Genomic DNA, 14,631 nt, shown 5'->3' on the forward strand with positions numbered 1-14,631 from the left:
CATCAACTGTTTTCACCAGCAAACCGATGGTTTTGAACACAGAAGCCAAATATCCTAATGGTTCCAGATTCTCAAATGTTAGTATTTGCTGTTTTATGTTCTGTTTAACATCAATGGAAATTTAAAAAAAACTACAGATCTTTGGGTGCTGGACTGATCTTTTGGTGTGTTCGTTTTTTTTAGGCCAAATGATTCGTCAATGAATCAAAATAAGATGTAAGATGGCAATAATGGGAATATGTGTTGGTTACAACCTTATGTTCACTTTCTCCATTACTTATCACATAAGTAGACACTATTTCAATGAGGGTCCAGCAGCAGTGTCATTAGTCTTACTGAGAGGAGATGAGCTCTGGGACTTGTGTTGCCACCTGATGGAATCATCTTTGTGGTTTTTTCTCTCCAGGCACTTAAATCGTCACCACCTCGGGGGAGGTGCGATGGGAGGGGCCGGCCTGAGGGGGGCGGTAATGGGGTCACCATGTGGGTAAAGGAACAGCTGATCCCGCTGCATTCCACAGCTGCTTAGCACGCACGCACACACACACACACACACTTTTAGAGGGGCCACATGCATAATTTACACTTCCTGCTGTGGCTGTAATGGACATGAGGGACCCTCTATTCTAAAGTGTTAAAAAACTATTTCTTCAATATATCACAGATGCATGTGTAATTTTATAATTTACATCGAAGTATCATTGACCTAAAATAAAAAAAACAGGAAAACCATTGACTTGCACTGATACTCACCGTGTCAGAGTGAGATGTGTAAACTTCCCATATTATATTTAAAATTTACAATTTTGACCTCACAATTAAAAGTAGCACAATCTCGATAAACAATAATAACATAACTACCACTGCTTTAACAACTCACTTTTTAAATACTAATGTTCAATACTGATTTCCTTGGATAATATTCAAATCAGATTTTTCTTCTTCATACCAGCCGTAACCACTAGATGGCGGCAACATGATTAAAATTGCAAACCTGACTTTACAACAGATTAACAAATCGTGTCCGTGTTAATATCTCAATATATTTTAAAGGAAATGTTACAGGGAACCTATTTGTTTCCTTTTGGACAATATAATCGACCTAAACTTAATTTTGTAGAGACCCAAACAAAAACTTAAAATTACATTACAATATCTAAGTTAGTGCTGACTTATTTGAGTATATACCGTACAGCGCATGAGCAGGGTACACATTGTCCTTTTGATGCTTTGCATTAATATTTCATCAATACTTAAATAATTAAATAATTTGGCCATTACAGACAGTTTCTTGGACTATCTCGTGTCCACTGACCTCACAGCTGATAAATTATGTATTCATAAATAACTGAGAACTTTTACTGGTAATGGATATTTGGAACCCACTGAACAGCCAAATAGATTAAGTCAAACTCATGAAAAATACATGAAGTGAAGGTGGAAAATTGTGTTTAAAATATATTGATATTTCACCATTAGTTGTTGTGTGCTAATTACTTTTTTTCATGAGAGAACAAAGCACAGGATCACGGCGTCAGTGTCTTTATGTACACTTTTTATTGTCAGCACTTGACCGACAGCAGAGTCGGTAAGGACGGACGGAGCCAGATCACTTCTTGGTCTCCTCCTCCTTGGACAAGTTCTTGATGATCTCCTCCTTCTTGGCCTGGAGACGCTCCTCGCGGCGCTTGCGGGCCTCCTTCGTCTTAGAGCGACGGGCCTCGGCCTGGTCGCTGTGGGGAGAAACAGACGTTCGTTCACGTGCATACAGGAAATGTGAGGTGGAAATTTTTCTCCTGGCTCAGCTGCGAGCTAAAATCAGACCCACGTTCAATGTTGAAACTGTCCTCAAACTAAATCTGATGTGAATTTATTTTATATACGTCCCATCAGGCCAAGGCCTGATCTCGCCAAGTTAAGGCAGTGAAGAAAGTTATTCCTGGATCTGCCTGTTTATCTGGATCAGCTTCAAAATGTAATGGGTTCCTTACTTGGGCCGTGACCCACCCCTCAACAAAATTTCATGGAAAATCGGTTGAGTTGTTTTTGCGTCATCCTGCTAACAAACACACGGACCAACAAACGTCGGTGAAAACATAAACCTCCTTGCCGGAGATGATAAAGCCCAACTACAATCTGGTGGACAACCTAACAGAGTTGAATTGTGGAGGTGGGTAAACACCGTTATAGTTTGGATCCCCAACATCTATCACTTTAGTTCAAAGCTGAATGAGACTGACTATGGAAGTAGTGTAACCGAGAACATGAACTTCATACGAAGGTGTTCGAGTTCCTATTCAAGGACCCTGAAAAAAACAACAGGAAATGAGTTGTGGGTGTTGACTTACGACAGGAGCTTCTTGCGGGCCTTGTCTGCCTTCAGCTTGTGAATGTGCTCCATCAGGATACGCTTATTCTTGAACACGTTACCCTTGGCCCTCAGGTAGAGGCTGTGGTACCTGGGAGGGGAGCAGGAAGGGAGAGGGGGTGCAGTCAATGCAGTATTAGAAAATGTATTCAATCAGAATGTAGGTTTGTCTGCCCCAACATCCTCTGGCAAAGACAACCAGCCATATTCAACTTATATTTAGACACGAAAACATTTTATCTCTTTAACAGATCGACAAATCCATCGAAAGGAGCAAAAAACAGGAACCTACATGTGCCTGTCGATCTTCTTTGCCTCCCTGTAGCGACGGAGAAGACGACGCAGGATCCTCATGCGGCGCATCCAGCACAACTTCTCTGGCATACGGGCGTTGGCTGTACCCTTTCTCTTACCTGGGGAAAGTAAATTAGACAGGTATTAGGCATTGATCTCATTAATCGTCCCACACAACGACTGTCTCACAAAGATAATGGCTTGCTAGATTCATCAGTTTAGCCGAATAACTTCGGATTCGTTGCTGGTTTCCTCGTGACGTACAAATTTGGCAAATATGAAAAAGCGCACATGAAGTACAAATCTACATACGACATCAGGTCAGAGACGGTTCCAACTTACCGACACCCGTGTGTCTCCCCTTGCGGCGCGCAAGCGTGTTCTTGCGGCAGCGAGCCCTGGAGTGGACCGTGACAGGCTTGCGAATGATAAGACCATCCTTCACCAGTTTACGGATCTGCTGACCTGGACGCAGAAGGACACAAGGTGAGCTACGGGGGATTCATGGGATAAATCCACCGTACGCTTACATCAGCCAAAACGAGACATTCAAGACACACACCAGTCCTGGGGAATATGAGAACCAAACCATAACTCTAGAGTTATTCTAGAGTTAATTCTTATTAAGAGGAGAACAAGAGAACATACACCAAGCAACATGATAACATAATTAGAAAATCTTCAGAGATGTTGATCGCTTGAAATTACAGACGGTCTCCACTGTTCAATTTGTGTGTCACTTCATACAACCGTCATAGTAATATCTATCTCTGAGTCTAAAGAAATATCTGTTGAAATAACTAACAGTTTTTCTCACAGATGTCAATGATCTGTTACTTGATTCGCCATCACATTGTATGACATTACTACAAGTTGAAACATGACGGCAATAGCCATAAACCATTCAACACTTCCGAACAGTTATCCATCGACAATGATTCTAAAATAATAAGAATTAATAAAACGGTGGAAAGTGAAATTTGATTTTAAAGTAATATATGACCAATATAAGTCCATTTATTAATTTTTGGTTCATTAAAAAAAAATAGAAACTGATTTCAATGGACTGCAGAAATCCCACAATCTCAGATCTATCATCAGGTTACACATTAAATCAGAAACACTGGAGTCGGTGAGAAGTTAAGTTTAGAAGACTTAGGAGTCAATGACCAGGCAGTGACAGTAAGTTGCATTATGAAAACTATAGATATGATGGAGCTGCACACCTGTAGGAGCCCACCTTCCAGGGCTGCAGTCAATTCCACAATATCACGTCATTGTCAATCTACAATCCAATGCCTGACTATTGTGCACGAGTTGAATACTTTGTTTTCCTAGTGCCACGTTTTGGGAAAACAGCTGTGGAGTCAACTGAGCCTGGAACAATGAGACATCCATCCATCATCCATCCAGCAGCTGAAGGCTGGTGTCACACTTAAAGGCTGATTAACAGAACTTCCGGACGACTTACGGGAGTTGGCGTTGGCGATCTCGTTGGTCTCGTTGGGATCCAGCCAGACCTTCTTCTTCCCGCAGCGCAGGACGCTGGAGGCGAGACGCTTCTGGAGCCTGAGCATGCTGACGGGGGGGGCACAAGACACAGAGCACCCGGTCAGTCGGACACACGACTATGATTCAACTCCCGCCTCTAAACATCCATACAATCAGATTTATTATTGATCTTTTTAGGTTCTATAACACCAGATCGGCGAGTTAGCCGCCGTTAGCCGCGCAGCTAGCATCGAGCTAACAGGCAGCCGGGTTCACAACATGGCCTCCTCCCGTCGGCTACATCGTGTCGCGCCGAGAATACGTAAAATGTGGGATTTTTAATTACTTTATAAAGTTTAAACTTTGCGTATCGATGAATTGTGAGGTCGATCGTCCTACGGGAGTGATACGAAGTTAACATGTGATGTTTTTAACGGCTGAATAATGAGTTTTCAACGAGCCGCAGACCGCGGTCCTACCTCATGGCTGCTACTTCAGTAGGAAAAGGAAGGCTGCAGAGACGGACCGGAAGCTACCACTGCGGAGGAGAGTCCAACTTTGAGCACTGAACATCTCCCGCCCAGATAACACACGACAAATACCTGAAATATTTTTACAGTACTAATATTTTACTTAATTTGAAAACGCAAAAAACAAAAATATCACTAAAAACAAAGGTAATCTGGGTTTAACTTCAAAAGTTTAAATCTCCTTCCCCCTTTGTAAAACGATGGTACCAACCATCGTTTTTTGCAATGCATTATGGGTGACGTAGTACATGGATGCGTTCTGACGTTTTACCACTTAGGGGCGGTGTTGAGACCTGGAAACACACAGCACTTTATTTATATTGTTTTATTTTCATGTTTTGTATGTTGTTAAAGGGAGATTCAAGTAATAATATAAAATTATAATATTAATATAATATCCTTTTTTCCAGTTTTTATAGGTAAGCCTTGACGTGAAACTTTCAATCCCCATCATAAAATATGTTCAATAAGCAGATTAAAATGATTAAGGACAGTTAAAAAAATCTTTGTTATATTCTTTGTTTTATTTTTATTTTTATTCTTATTATTATGTTATTTTATTTATGTGATTGCTGCCTTAAATCAGTGGCCACTAATAGTTTTTTCCATTATACTGAAAATAAAAATGAGTATAACAATCATAAAAACAACGTATCAATATACTTTCTGAACTTATTTCCTGTAATGCCAAAAGTCATTCTGATTTAGGAGAGGGCTGTTTTTCATTTTATATATGTTTTTATGGTTTGGAACTTTAAAGCATATATAAAAAGCAGCAACACTTTATTGTAAAAACCTGCGCTGCTGTCTCTGACGACAAAACAAGAAATCTGTTCTCAAAATATTGCACAAACCCAAAGTATCCGTAATTACAGTCTGAACTGTTAAGTCATGCACTGTGAAATTAGTGAAAGAAATTAATTAATTAATTAATTCAATTAGCAGCAGCTCCAGCTACTTCTAATATAAACAACTGGTACATAATACCATCTGACCGGTTTCTTATTAAGGCTGCAACGTTGCATGGTCGACTCTCAAGGCAGCAGCCCGTCTCCATGGCAACGCTGCATGCCTCACAACGTGGGTGCACGAGGATCACTCTTCTTCTTCACCTCGGATAAACCCAGAATCACCAAACAAAATCATTATCATCACCAGGCAAAGTACAATGACCCAAAGTACCGGATCACAAGCCTCAAAAGATACTGCTGCAACAAATACAACAAGGTTTGAATCCCAAAGAGGCTGGATGCTCAAAGCATTAAACCAAGATGCACGAAAAATTTAGTGGAGAAAGTGTAGTGCATTACAGCATTAAACATTGACCAAAGAAAATGAAATGTCTATAAAATGTCTAAAACCAACCATATCAGTTTGAGATTAATCTGGTGATTTAATCTAAAAGAAAAGGTAATAAATTAATGTGCAGATTCATATCTAATTTCTGCTCAAGGTGAAGAAATTGTGTCAACTTCTATTTAGTCACACGTGAGAGTTCATCTGTATACATTCACAAATGAGTACCCGCATGTATGCTCCTTAGCATTGATTTATTACCAGTGTTTATGCTTTTCTCATAGTGCCATTTATTGGTGTGATCTGTTCCAACCCATATTGTTAATGACTTGTATATTAAGATGAAACACGTCTCTGTTTGTCCCTTCAAGAGCTGGACACACGCCGTTGTTGTACAAAAGGGTCAAATCATCTGACTGATTGTTTTACCATTTGTTTTTCATCAAAAGACCCTTTATTTCTCTGGACTTGGCGAAGCTGAACCTCAACGGACAAGCAGAGGTGGGTTCAGAGAGACGCAATCCTATCATTTGCAGGATATATTTCAAGAAATGAATTCATCAGGGGGTGTTTGTGATGATGCACTGGCTGTGTCCGTCACGACAGAGCTGTTACTCACGAGGCTCGTGAAGCCATGTCCATCTAGACGGAGACAAAAATGACAAACAAATCCCATGTAAAAAGAAAAAATACTTATCCACACATATGATAAAGTATATTGACCCTTGTTCTTGATTCTATCCTGCTGATGTTGACTCAGTGCCTGGGGCAACAGCACAGAGCTGGACAACCAGGAAGTGATCCAGAGGAGAACAACCTGAAAAAAGTCTCCTTCTGCACATTGTGTGCACAAGTTTTTTTCAATTTTGAAGAGAGTGACTAGCAAGGCGTCCTCCCTCCCATCTCTCCGGAAGTATGAGCCACACAAGGAGGATCTGGTGGGCGGCTCGGTGCCATCGGCTCGAATCAGAACCACGTCACACCAGGTTTCCCTTCAGCTCCCCGGGTGTGATTTCAACGAGAGGTGGAGGTGGAGGATGAATCAGCCCCCATCCTGGTTTACTCAGGCTCGCCTCATCAGTCGGTATGATCTCATCATCATCATCATCATCACCTTCATCATCATCCATGCTCATTATTTTAAGTCACACTCAAACCATGTCCGTGACAATTTGGATCATTCCCTGACAATGTATGCATTATTTTAGCATTTTTGATGTTATATACGTCAATTTTCATTTGAAGATTAATTTTTTTTATCCAATTTTACCAATCGATTTGAATTTAAAGTTTGAAACGAGTGACAGATTTAGAAACAAACCCCGAAGCAAACAGGGTCTGTGTTTATATATTCATGTCTAACTTGTCTAACTACATCTTTAAATTTTTTTAACCAAGTGGCAGATATAAAGGTGTTATTATTTATTTTCTTTAATACACTGGTAATTGACAGAGTCATGTTTGTAATCTGAGTATAGGCAACATTTATTTTTGCTGTCCTTATCCACCAAGCGGATTCAAAAAAATGTGCTATAAATAAGTATAATTATAATTTGGCATGTGTCAGAACCCCCCTCCTCCCCCATAAAGCTCTGGGGTCTTTGGCACATTCGTTCCCATGTGTCCTCACTATAGAGTCAGTAATAGACCTGGAGGATCCCTGGAGGATCTGGCAGCTCTTTGGTGGTTTTAGCTCCAGGCCACATCAGCACCAGGAGCCTCCACATCTTCAAACCACCACTTGGATAGTTTGTTTTCTCACCCACTCATTACAGACCCACCGGTGCCTCTGGTCCCAGGGTCCCAGTGTGGGGACCAGCCAGGGTCTCGGTCTGACAGTCTGTCCACACTCATCAGGTGTTGATCCCCCCCCCCCCCTCCCTCCTCCCTCCTCCATCCTCCCTCCTCCCATCAATCGATAAGTGGAGGTGTGGTCTGTTCAGTGGGGCGTGGTCCTCGGCTCCCAGCTGGAGCGTGTTGAGCGCACAGACACAGAAACGGCGTCAAGTCGAAAAGAAAAACCACGTACGTATACCGGAAGCTACCGAACACCGCCTTCAAAATAAAAAGCAAGTCTGCTGGAAGACTGGCCCAGTTGCATTAGCATGCTCTCACATTTGAAATTATTTCTTGTAACGACTGATATTTAGACTTTAAATGTTATAATCATTACTTCTTTACAGCACGATGAACACTTTTATAATACAACGCCTATAGAAAAGATAAGTAATAGGCCGATTAATGCTGACATTTTTTAAAGTGACTTACAAACGATTGGAAAGAAATTAATTATCGGTGTATCACCACAAGTCGTTATAATTTATTGGAGTTAATTCATGTTTCTCCTCCAGCGCAGACTCTTGTGTAAAGCAGTGGTAGGACAATAACAACCCGTGGGCCCGTCCAAAAGAGATATATGATTGTTTCCATCCAAACTTTCAATCGTTTGTCCATAATTCTGCTGTGGATTACAACGTTAATAACAGGCTCACTTAAAAAATGACCTTGTAACGTTTGGAAATAATATTGAATTATTTGCATCTCTGCAAACAAAGAGATGGGGATAATGATAACAGTTCCTGAATTCTTTTAAATCAATCAGGAAATATTTAATGACCCTTGTGAATAAATATCATATCACATAATAATATTGACCAATGAACAATTATTTGAAGGGAGGGAGGCAGAGCTATCATCGTTCTTTTCATCCATTTTTAAACTTTTTTTGTTGCTTAAAATTTGTGTGAGATTAGATTAGATTTTCTATTGGATGTATGATAGAAACTACAGCCACTTATTCATTCGCTTATGCGTTTATTGTCAATAGCTTCTTTGCAATTTAAAAAAAGACATTATCCCTATACTTGAACCGGGGTAACACTAAGGTCGCCGAGCCACGGTCCATTTGTCCAAAATACTGCAATAGGCTGTGTTTTTAAAAAAAAAAAAAATCATGTGAATAAAGATTAAATAATAATATTATGAATAGGAAAATCCTGTGAATTACTTCTCCATCCTCATCGTGGTGTTAAATTAATCACACCCTCCCCGGTGCTTGTGGTTCACCTTCTTTCAAAGACATTTTATTTTGAAAGCAGAAGTTGCGTCAATTCCTCAGACTTGACTGTGGTGCGCCAGTGTGCAGCGCTATAGGCTGGATGGAGGCAGCTGTTGCCATTATTTCACCAGCCAGCTCCGATACATCAGCGGCTTCATCATCCCCCGTGTTGGTGAGGGGCGAAGAACAAAAACCCCAAAAGACCAAAAGAAGAGACAGAGATGAGTCCGTCGACAGCATCATCATCATCGCCATCGTCATAAACGCGCGGGGAACGCACTGAGAAATAGATTTCTCTCTTGAAACAAAAGTTAAATCAATGGTACAGAAAAGTAGTATGTCCAGGACGCCTTCGACCTCGACCCAGGAGATCCAGATGGACATGTTCGACCACCATCCACACACACAGGTAAGGGGATCACGTATGGAATTATGTATGAGAGGAAAATATGAAAAAGTCTGCACTTTATTCTCCAACGGGGAAATTGCACAGTGCCATCGACGAACACCTCCGCTGGTGAGGATTAACAGGTTGTTCGTGAGTCACATCGCCGCACTGATTTACGACAGAATAAATATGAATAATAGATCATTCAACCGGAAGCCAAACAAAAAAAATTGGTGGTATATAATATAGTTTCCCCCTTCATTTGGATTTCAGATGTGCTTATCAATCATCACACACCCTCGGTCCATCGGGCAGATTGTGTGCTGCTTTTTGCTTCCCTGTTTGTGTGTGTGTGTGTGTGTGTGTGTAACCATATGTGAGGATATGATGTAACGCTTGTTTTTTTTTTATTATTATGATGCTTTCTGCTCATTGGGTCTTTATGGAAGAATCAATTAACAAGTAGGTGTGACACAAACTGTTGCCTCAACAGCTGGATTTTTTTTTTTTGAGTTTTAACTGGAATTTACATAAATCCAGAAAGAGAGTGTGTCAAACCCATAGTGATAACTGTAATTGGAAAAAATTATGTTTTGTAGAAGCTGAGGGTTTTGTAGTAGAACTCGACCGATATGGATTTTTTTGGAGGGCTGATGTCGATATACGATGTTATTGGGAGTAAAACGTTTCAGATATGGGCCAATATATATACTGTATATATATTTTAAATGACAATGATTCCTAATATGTCGTTATCGAACCCTAATGACAAAGACATGTGAGTGAGGCTTGATATGTTACAATTTAAACATAAACTTCATCAAAAATATAATATGTAGAACTTGAACTCAGAGAATAAAAATATTTCCTTTTAACATCTAATGTAAACGTAGATGCAGGTCTATCTTTCTGTTAAAGTTTTCATATCGTTTGTTGGCTCACATCAGCTGATTTTATCGGCCAACGCGTACATCGGTCGGGCCCTTTAGTTTGAAGTCTTGTGTGTGACATCAAATTTTGGTCTTTGCTCCTCAGACAACGTTGCCACCTTCATAAATTCCACTTGTTGAATCGATCTGTTCCCCTTCAGATACAGAACAGTCACATCCGCTCGCTCTCGTCGGCGTCAGTCTTTCTGCAGAACACAAATAAACCGCGGCTTTTATTGGACGTGACACGATGTGGTGGGCATCTGTAGTCAGAGCGGCTTAAATGGAAGAAGAGAAGAAAAAAAAAACAGAAACATGATGATGAGAATATCTAGAACAAACACGCCCACGCTGAGCGCAGTCATTGTCTCTCTGGAGAAGGGAAGAAAAAAAAACGAGAAAAGAAACACAGCGCCACAGACAACCAGAGCCTCCAACCGAGCCAAGTCCTTTTCCCTCTCTCCTCTTTCACTCCCACTCTTCCTCATCCCTCTCTCCTCCTCCCCCTCATCCCGCTCTCCTCCTCCCTCTCTCCTCCTCCCCCTCCTCCGTCTCTCCTCATCCCTCTCTCCTCCTCCCCCTCCTCCCTCTCTCCTCATCCCTCTCTCCTCCTCCCCCTCCTCCCTCTCTCCTCATCCCTCTCTCCCCCTTCCCCTCATTTGTCTCTCCTCATCCCTCTCTCCTCCTCCCCCTCATGCCTCTCTCCTCCTCCCCCTCATCCCTCTCTCCTCATCCCTCTCTCCTCCTCCCCCTCATGCCTCTCTCCTCCTCCCCCTCATCCCTCTCTCCTCATCCCTCTCTCCTCCTCCCTCTCTCCTCCTCCCCCTCCTCCCCCTCATCCCTCTCTCCTCCTCCCTCTCATCCCTCTCTCCTCCTCCCCCTCCTCCCCCTCCTCCCCCTCATGCCTCTCTCCTCCTCCCTCTCTCCTCCTCCCCCTCCTCCCTCTCTCCTCCTCCCCCTCCTCCCCCTCATCCCTCTCTCCTCCTCCCTCTCATCCCTCTCTCCTCCTCCCCCTCCTCCCTCTCTCCTCCTCCCCCTCCTCCCCCTCATCCCTCTCTCCTCCTCCCTCTCATCCCTCTCTCCTCCTCCCCCTCCTCCCCCTCATGCCTCTCTCCTCCTCCCTCTCTCCTCCTCCCTCTCATCCCTCTCTCCTCCTCCCCCTCCTCCCTCTCTCCTCCTCCCCCTCCTCCCCCTCATCCCTCTCTCCTCCTCCCTCTCTCGTCCTCCCCCTCATCCCTCTCTCCTCCTCCCTCTCTCCTCCTCCCCCTCCTCCCTCTCTCCTCCTCCCCCTCAGCTCTCTCCGACTTCTTCTTCTCCGGCACATCCACGTCGGATGTCCCACCGTCTTCACCTCCGCCCTCACCTCATCCCGGTTGTTGTTGTTAGAAATCAGGCCTTATATTTGCTACAAGGCAGAAACAGATGGGACCCCGCCCCCCCCCCCCCCCCCCCCCCCCCCCCCAACCTCCCACCTTGTCCTTGTGCCGGGCAGCAGGTGTGTGTGTGTGTGTGTGTGTGTGTGTGTGTGTGAGCACCTTTGATCAATTCGATATAAAGTTCATGCAGACCTGCAGCGGGTCACGCGGCTACGTGCGTTCAGAGCGCTGCCGTGCAGAGAGACGAAGCACGAGGCCGCATTTCCAACATCCCGAGGGGCCTGTGCCCAGCGCCACACAGCACAGAAGAAGAAATTCACTCGCGGATTCAGCCGCCAGATTGTGTCTGTCGAATTTGAGCATCACATCTCCAAGGCATTTGGAACACTACGATCGTCCTTCCACCTTCCAGTTCGAACTGAGGCCCCCGCGCTCACACGCCCAACAACACCCTGTTTAATCACACGGTTAATCTGGGAGGATGTTTGGCGAGAGGACGCCTCCCCACCGTACTTCCTCTGGCATTTCCCCTGCCCTTTGCTGACAGGAACTTGCCCCATCATGGCACAGATCATAGAGACCCCCCTTTACACACACACACACACACACACACACACACACACACACACACACACACACACACACACCTAACAGCACCACAAACATCACGTTAAACTTGCCGTGAATTCACGACAAGCCGTCATCTGCCCACATCTCCCGCCTCAAGTCCTCGGAAAGGACATTTGACTTTTGAGGACCGGGGACTCGTCGTCTCGATCCCAACATTGTATCTACAAGCGTAATCCGCTGGGATACCTGGCGGCAGCTGCATCATCTCCAGCATCGTGAGGAGGCAGATTATCTAACCGGGGGGTTGAGAATCAAATCCGCAGTGTGGTCACGTCGTCTAAGTCAAGTTAGATCTCTCCTCCTGTTCACACTGTCGGTCAGGAGATCCTACACGCTTTTAGTGCACAGCAGGAATGGAGGGACGAAATCCTCAATCTTTGTTGTTGTGTGTCCCATTCAAAAGTTCATCAGAAAGTCTTGAGGCTTCAGGGGGTTCATTATTTGAGCAAATGTGCACGAGGATAGCGCATAATTAACAGCCCAATAATATCACATAAGGTTTACCCCCCCCCCCCGCCCCGTATGACATGAAATAATATCTTGACATAAGAGGGAAAAGAAAAGAACATTGTTTTTACGCGTTCGGAGATCCAGGAAGTCAAAGTCCATGATCTCCCCGTGCGTCAGCGCCAGCGGTGGAATTAAGGGGCCTGGTGAAGAGGCGCCGTTAATGCCGTGTCACAGACGGGTCACTGCACTGGCTCGATATGAAAATGGCTTCTTTAGGGGCGATCGATTGGCCGCGCTGGGGGGAGGTCAAGGGGAAGTCGCCCACACCGACCAAGTGGATGAAAAACATGTGCATGTGTAATACGGCGGTGATGTTGCACAACTGGCACTGGCGCGTGTTCCTCTCTCTGCCGGTGCTGGATGTCGTTGCTGAATCGCCCTCGATCATCTGCAGCGTTGCGTATGTAATTCACCAGTTGCACACACATTTCATAAAAACTCCTTCTGCCTGTGTGGGTGGACAGATTTTTTTACCGTCCCCGTTTGTCGCTGAACCATTTTGTTACGTATCATAAGATGAGATAAGATAAGATAAGATAAGATTCACCTTCATTCGTCCCACAATGGGGGAACTTGGTCGTCACAGTGAACAGAAATATAGACGAAATAGCAGAATAGAAAGACATTAACAGGATTTTTTTTAAAAAGCAGTATGTATGTACAAAATATAACTGAATATGAAAATATAACTAATATGTACAGAGCAGTAGCAACAGTTGCATGGAGAATAAATATAATATTGCACAGTGGTTGAGTCCTGTGTGTGTGTGTGTGTGTGTGTGTGTGTGTGTGTGTGTTCTATTGGGAGCAGTGCTGGTTGTACAGTAGCAGGACGGTAGGACCTGCGATCGTCATCTCAAGTTCAACTTCCAACACCAGAAGCCAGTCACCGCGTCGGGCGGGAAGTTGGCGAAGGCGGTGATCTCGTGGCTCCGCCGCTAATTTCCTTCTGGGCGTAGAACACGTCCCGCTGGTTTCCTCTCGGCAGCAGCTAATCAAGCGGGGCACAGAAAGGGCTTCCTGGTTACACGTGAGAGATCTGTGAGGCCTCCCAGCAGCAGCGGCGGCGGCGGCGGCGGCGGCGTGTTGTTCTGTGTTCGCATCAGTTGGTGCCGGTGTCACAGGTCATGTTTTGTGTGAAGGAGCCGGACAGAGCTCGCTCCCAACTGCTGCGTGACACCATCTCACCTGCCGACCCGGCAACAGCCCGCAGATATTCATACATTGAGGTTTGAAGGTTCAGTGTTTGCGTGCGTAATCCAGCACGCGTGGACAGTTGTGGATGAAAGTAATTGTTTGTGCATGAAAAAAAAAAACCAGCAGGTCGGACGAATAGTGTCTATTAAAGTATTCCCCTTAAGAGAATAGACTACAAGCAATGGAAGTATTTCTTTCCTTGCAGGCAGTCGTGGATTCCTCCCTATGTCAGTATTAGTTCTGGATATCAATTCAATGTTTCTGGTGGCTACATTAAGTTTTTTTTAAGTGTTTATGGGTTTGATAGCCATATGTTTTTATTGCCAGTATCAGGTTTCACTCAATTGTACCCAATGTCCCCCATGGATCAATGAAGTAGAGCTGCAACAGTTAATCGATTAGTAATCGACTACTAAATTAATCGCTATAAAAATTATTTTGTAAACGATTAATTGGTTCAAGTCGCTTCTCTGGGGAAAATAAGTCAAAACTCTCAGATTTCAGCTTCTTACATGTGAATATTTTCTGGTTTCTTTGCTCCTCTGTGACAGTGAACTGAACATC

At 43.8% G+C, this 14,631-nt stretch overlaps 2 protein-coding genes and 1 long non-coding RNA gene across 8 annotated transcripts in view; 2 read left to right on the top strand and 1 right to left on the bottom strand.

The window, feature by feature from the left end:
* Positions 1 to 1,534: 1,534 nt before the first annotated feature.
* rpl19 (ribosomal protein L19) lies at positions 1,535 to 4,687 on the bottom strand. 2 transcript variants are annotated; one of them, XM_035614206.2, is made up of 6 exons: positions 4,633 to 4,687; positions 4,134 to 4,240; positions 3,005 to 3,127; positions 2,661 to 2,781; positions 2,349 to 2,459; positions 1,535 to 1,733 (listed from the first exon to the last, which is right to left on the bottom strand). In XM_035614206.2, exons 1-6 carry the CDS (start codon positions 4,635 to 4,637, stop codon positions 1,610 to 1,612), a joined length of 591 nt encoding a protein of 196 aa, XP_035470099.1. In that variant the 5' UTR covers positions 4,638 to 4,687; the 3' UTR covers positions 1,535 to 1,609. The 2 variants fall into 2 exon arrangements, with proteins under 2 accessions (XP_035470099.1, XP_047184289.1); XM_047328333.1 differs by lacking the exon at positions 4,633 to 4,687 and adding an exon at positions 4,500 to 4,521.
* Positions 4,135 to 7,691, top strand: LOC118288285. The gene is made up of 3 exons (XR_004785832.2): positions 4,135 to 4,273; positions 6,429 to 6,480; positions 6,740 to 7,691. It is a non-coding gene; the product is annotated as an uncharacterized LOC118288285 (long non-coding RNA).
* A 1,459-nt stretch (positions 7,692 to 9,150) lies between these two features.
* cacnb1 (calcium channel, voltage-dependent, beta 1 subunit) overlaps positions 9,151 to 14,631 on the top strand; it is a 27,424-nt gene continuing 21,943 nt past the window's right edge. For 3 of the 5 annotated variants that reach the window (XM_035614182.2, XM_035614184.2, XM_035614186.2), the window contains exon 1: positions 9,151 to 9,446. In XM_035614182.2, the coding sequence (XP_035470075.1) occupies positions 9,357 to 9,446 (90 nt within the window). In that variant the 5' untranslated portion in view covers positions 9,151 to 9,356. The remainder of the gene's footprint in view (positions 9,447 to 14,631) is intronic. The other 2 variants (XM_035614179.2, XM_035614181.2) reach the window with 1 other exon arrangement.

This window comes from Scophthalmus maximus, chromosome 17 (assembly GCF_022379125.1).
Source record: "Scophthalmus maximus strain ysfricsl-2021 chromosome 17, ASM2237912v1, whole genome shotgun sequence".
NCBI lineage: Eukaryota > Metazoa > Chordata > Actinopteri > Pleuronectiformes > Scophthalmidae > Scophthalmus > Scophthalmus maximus.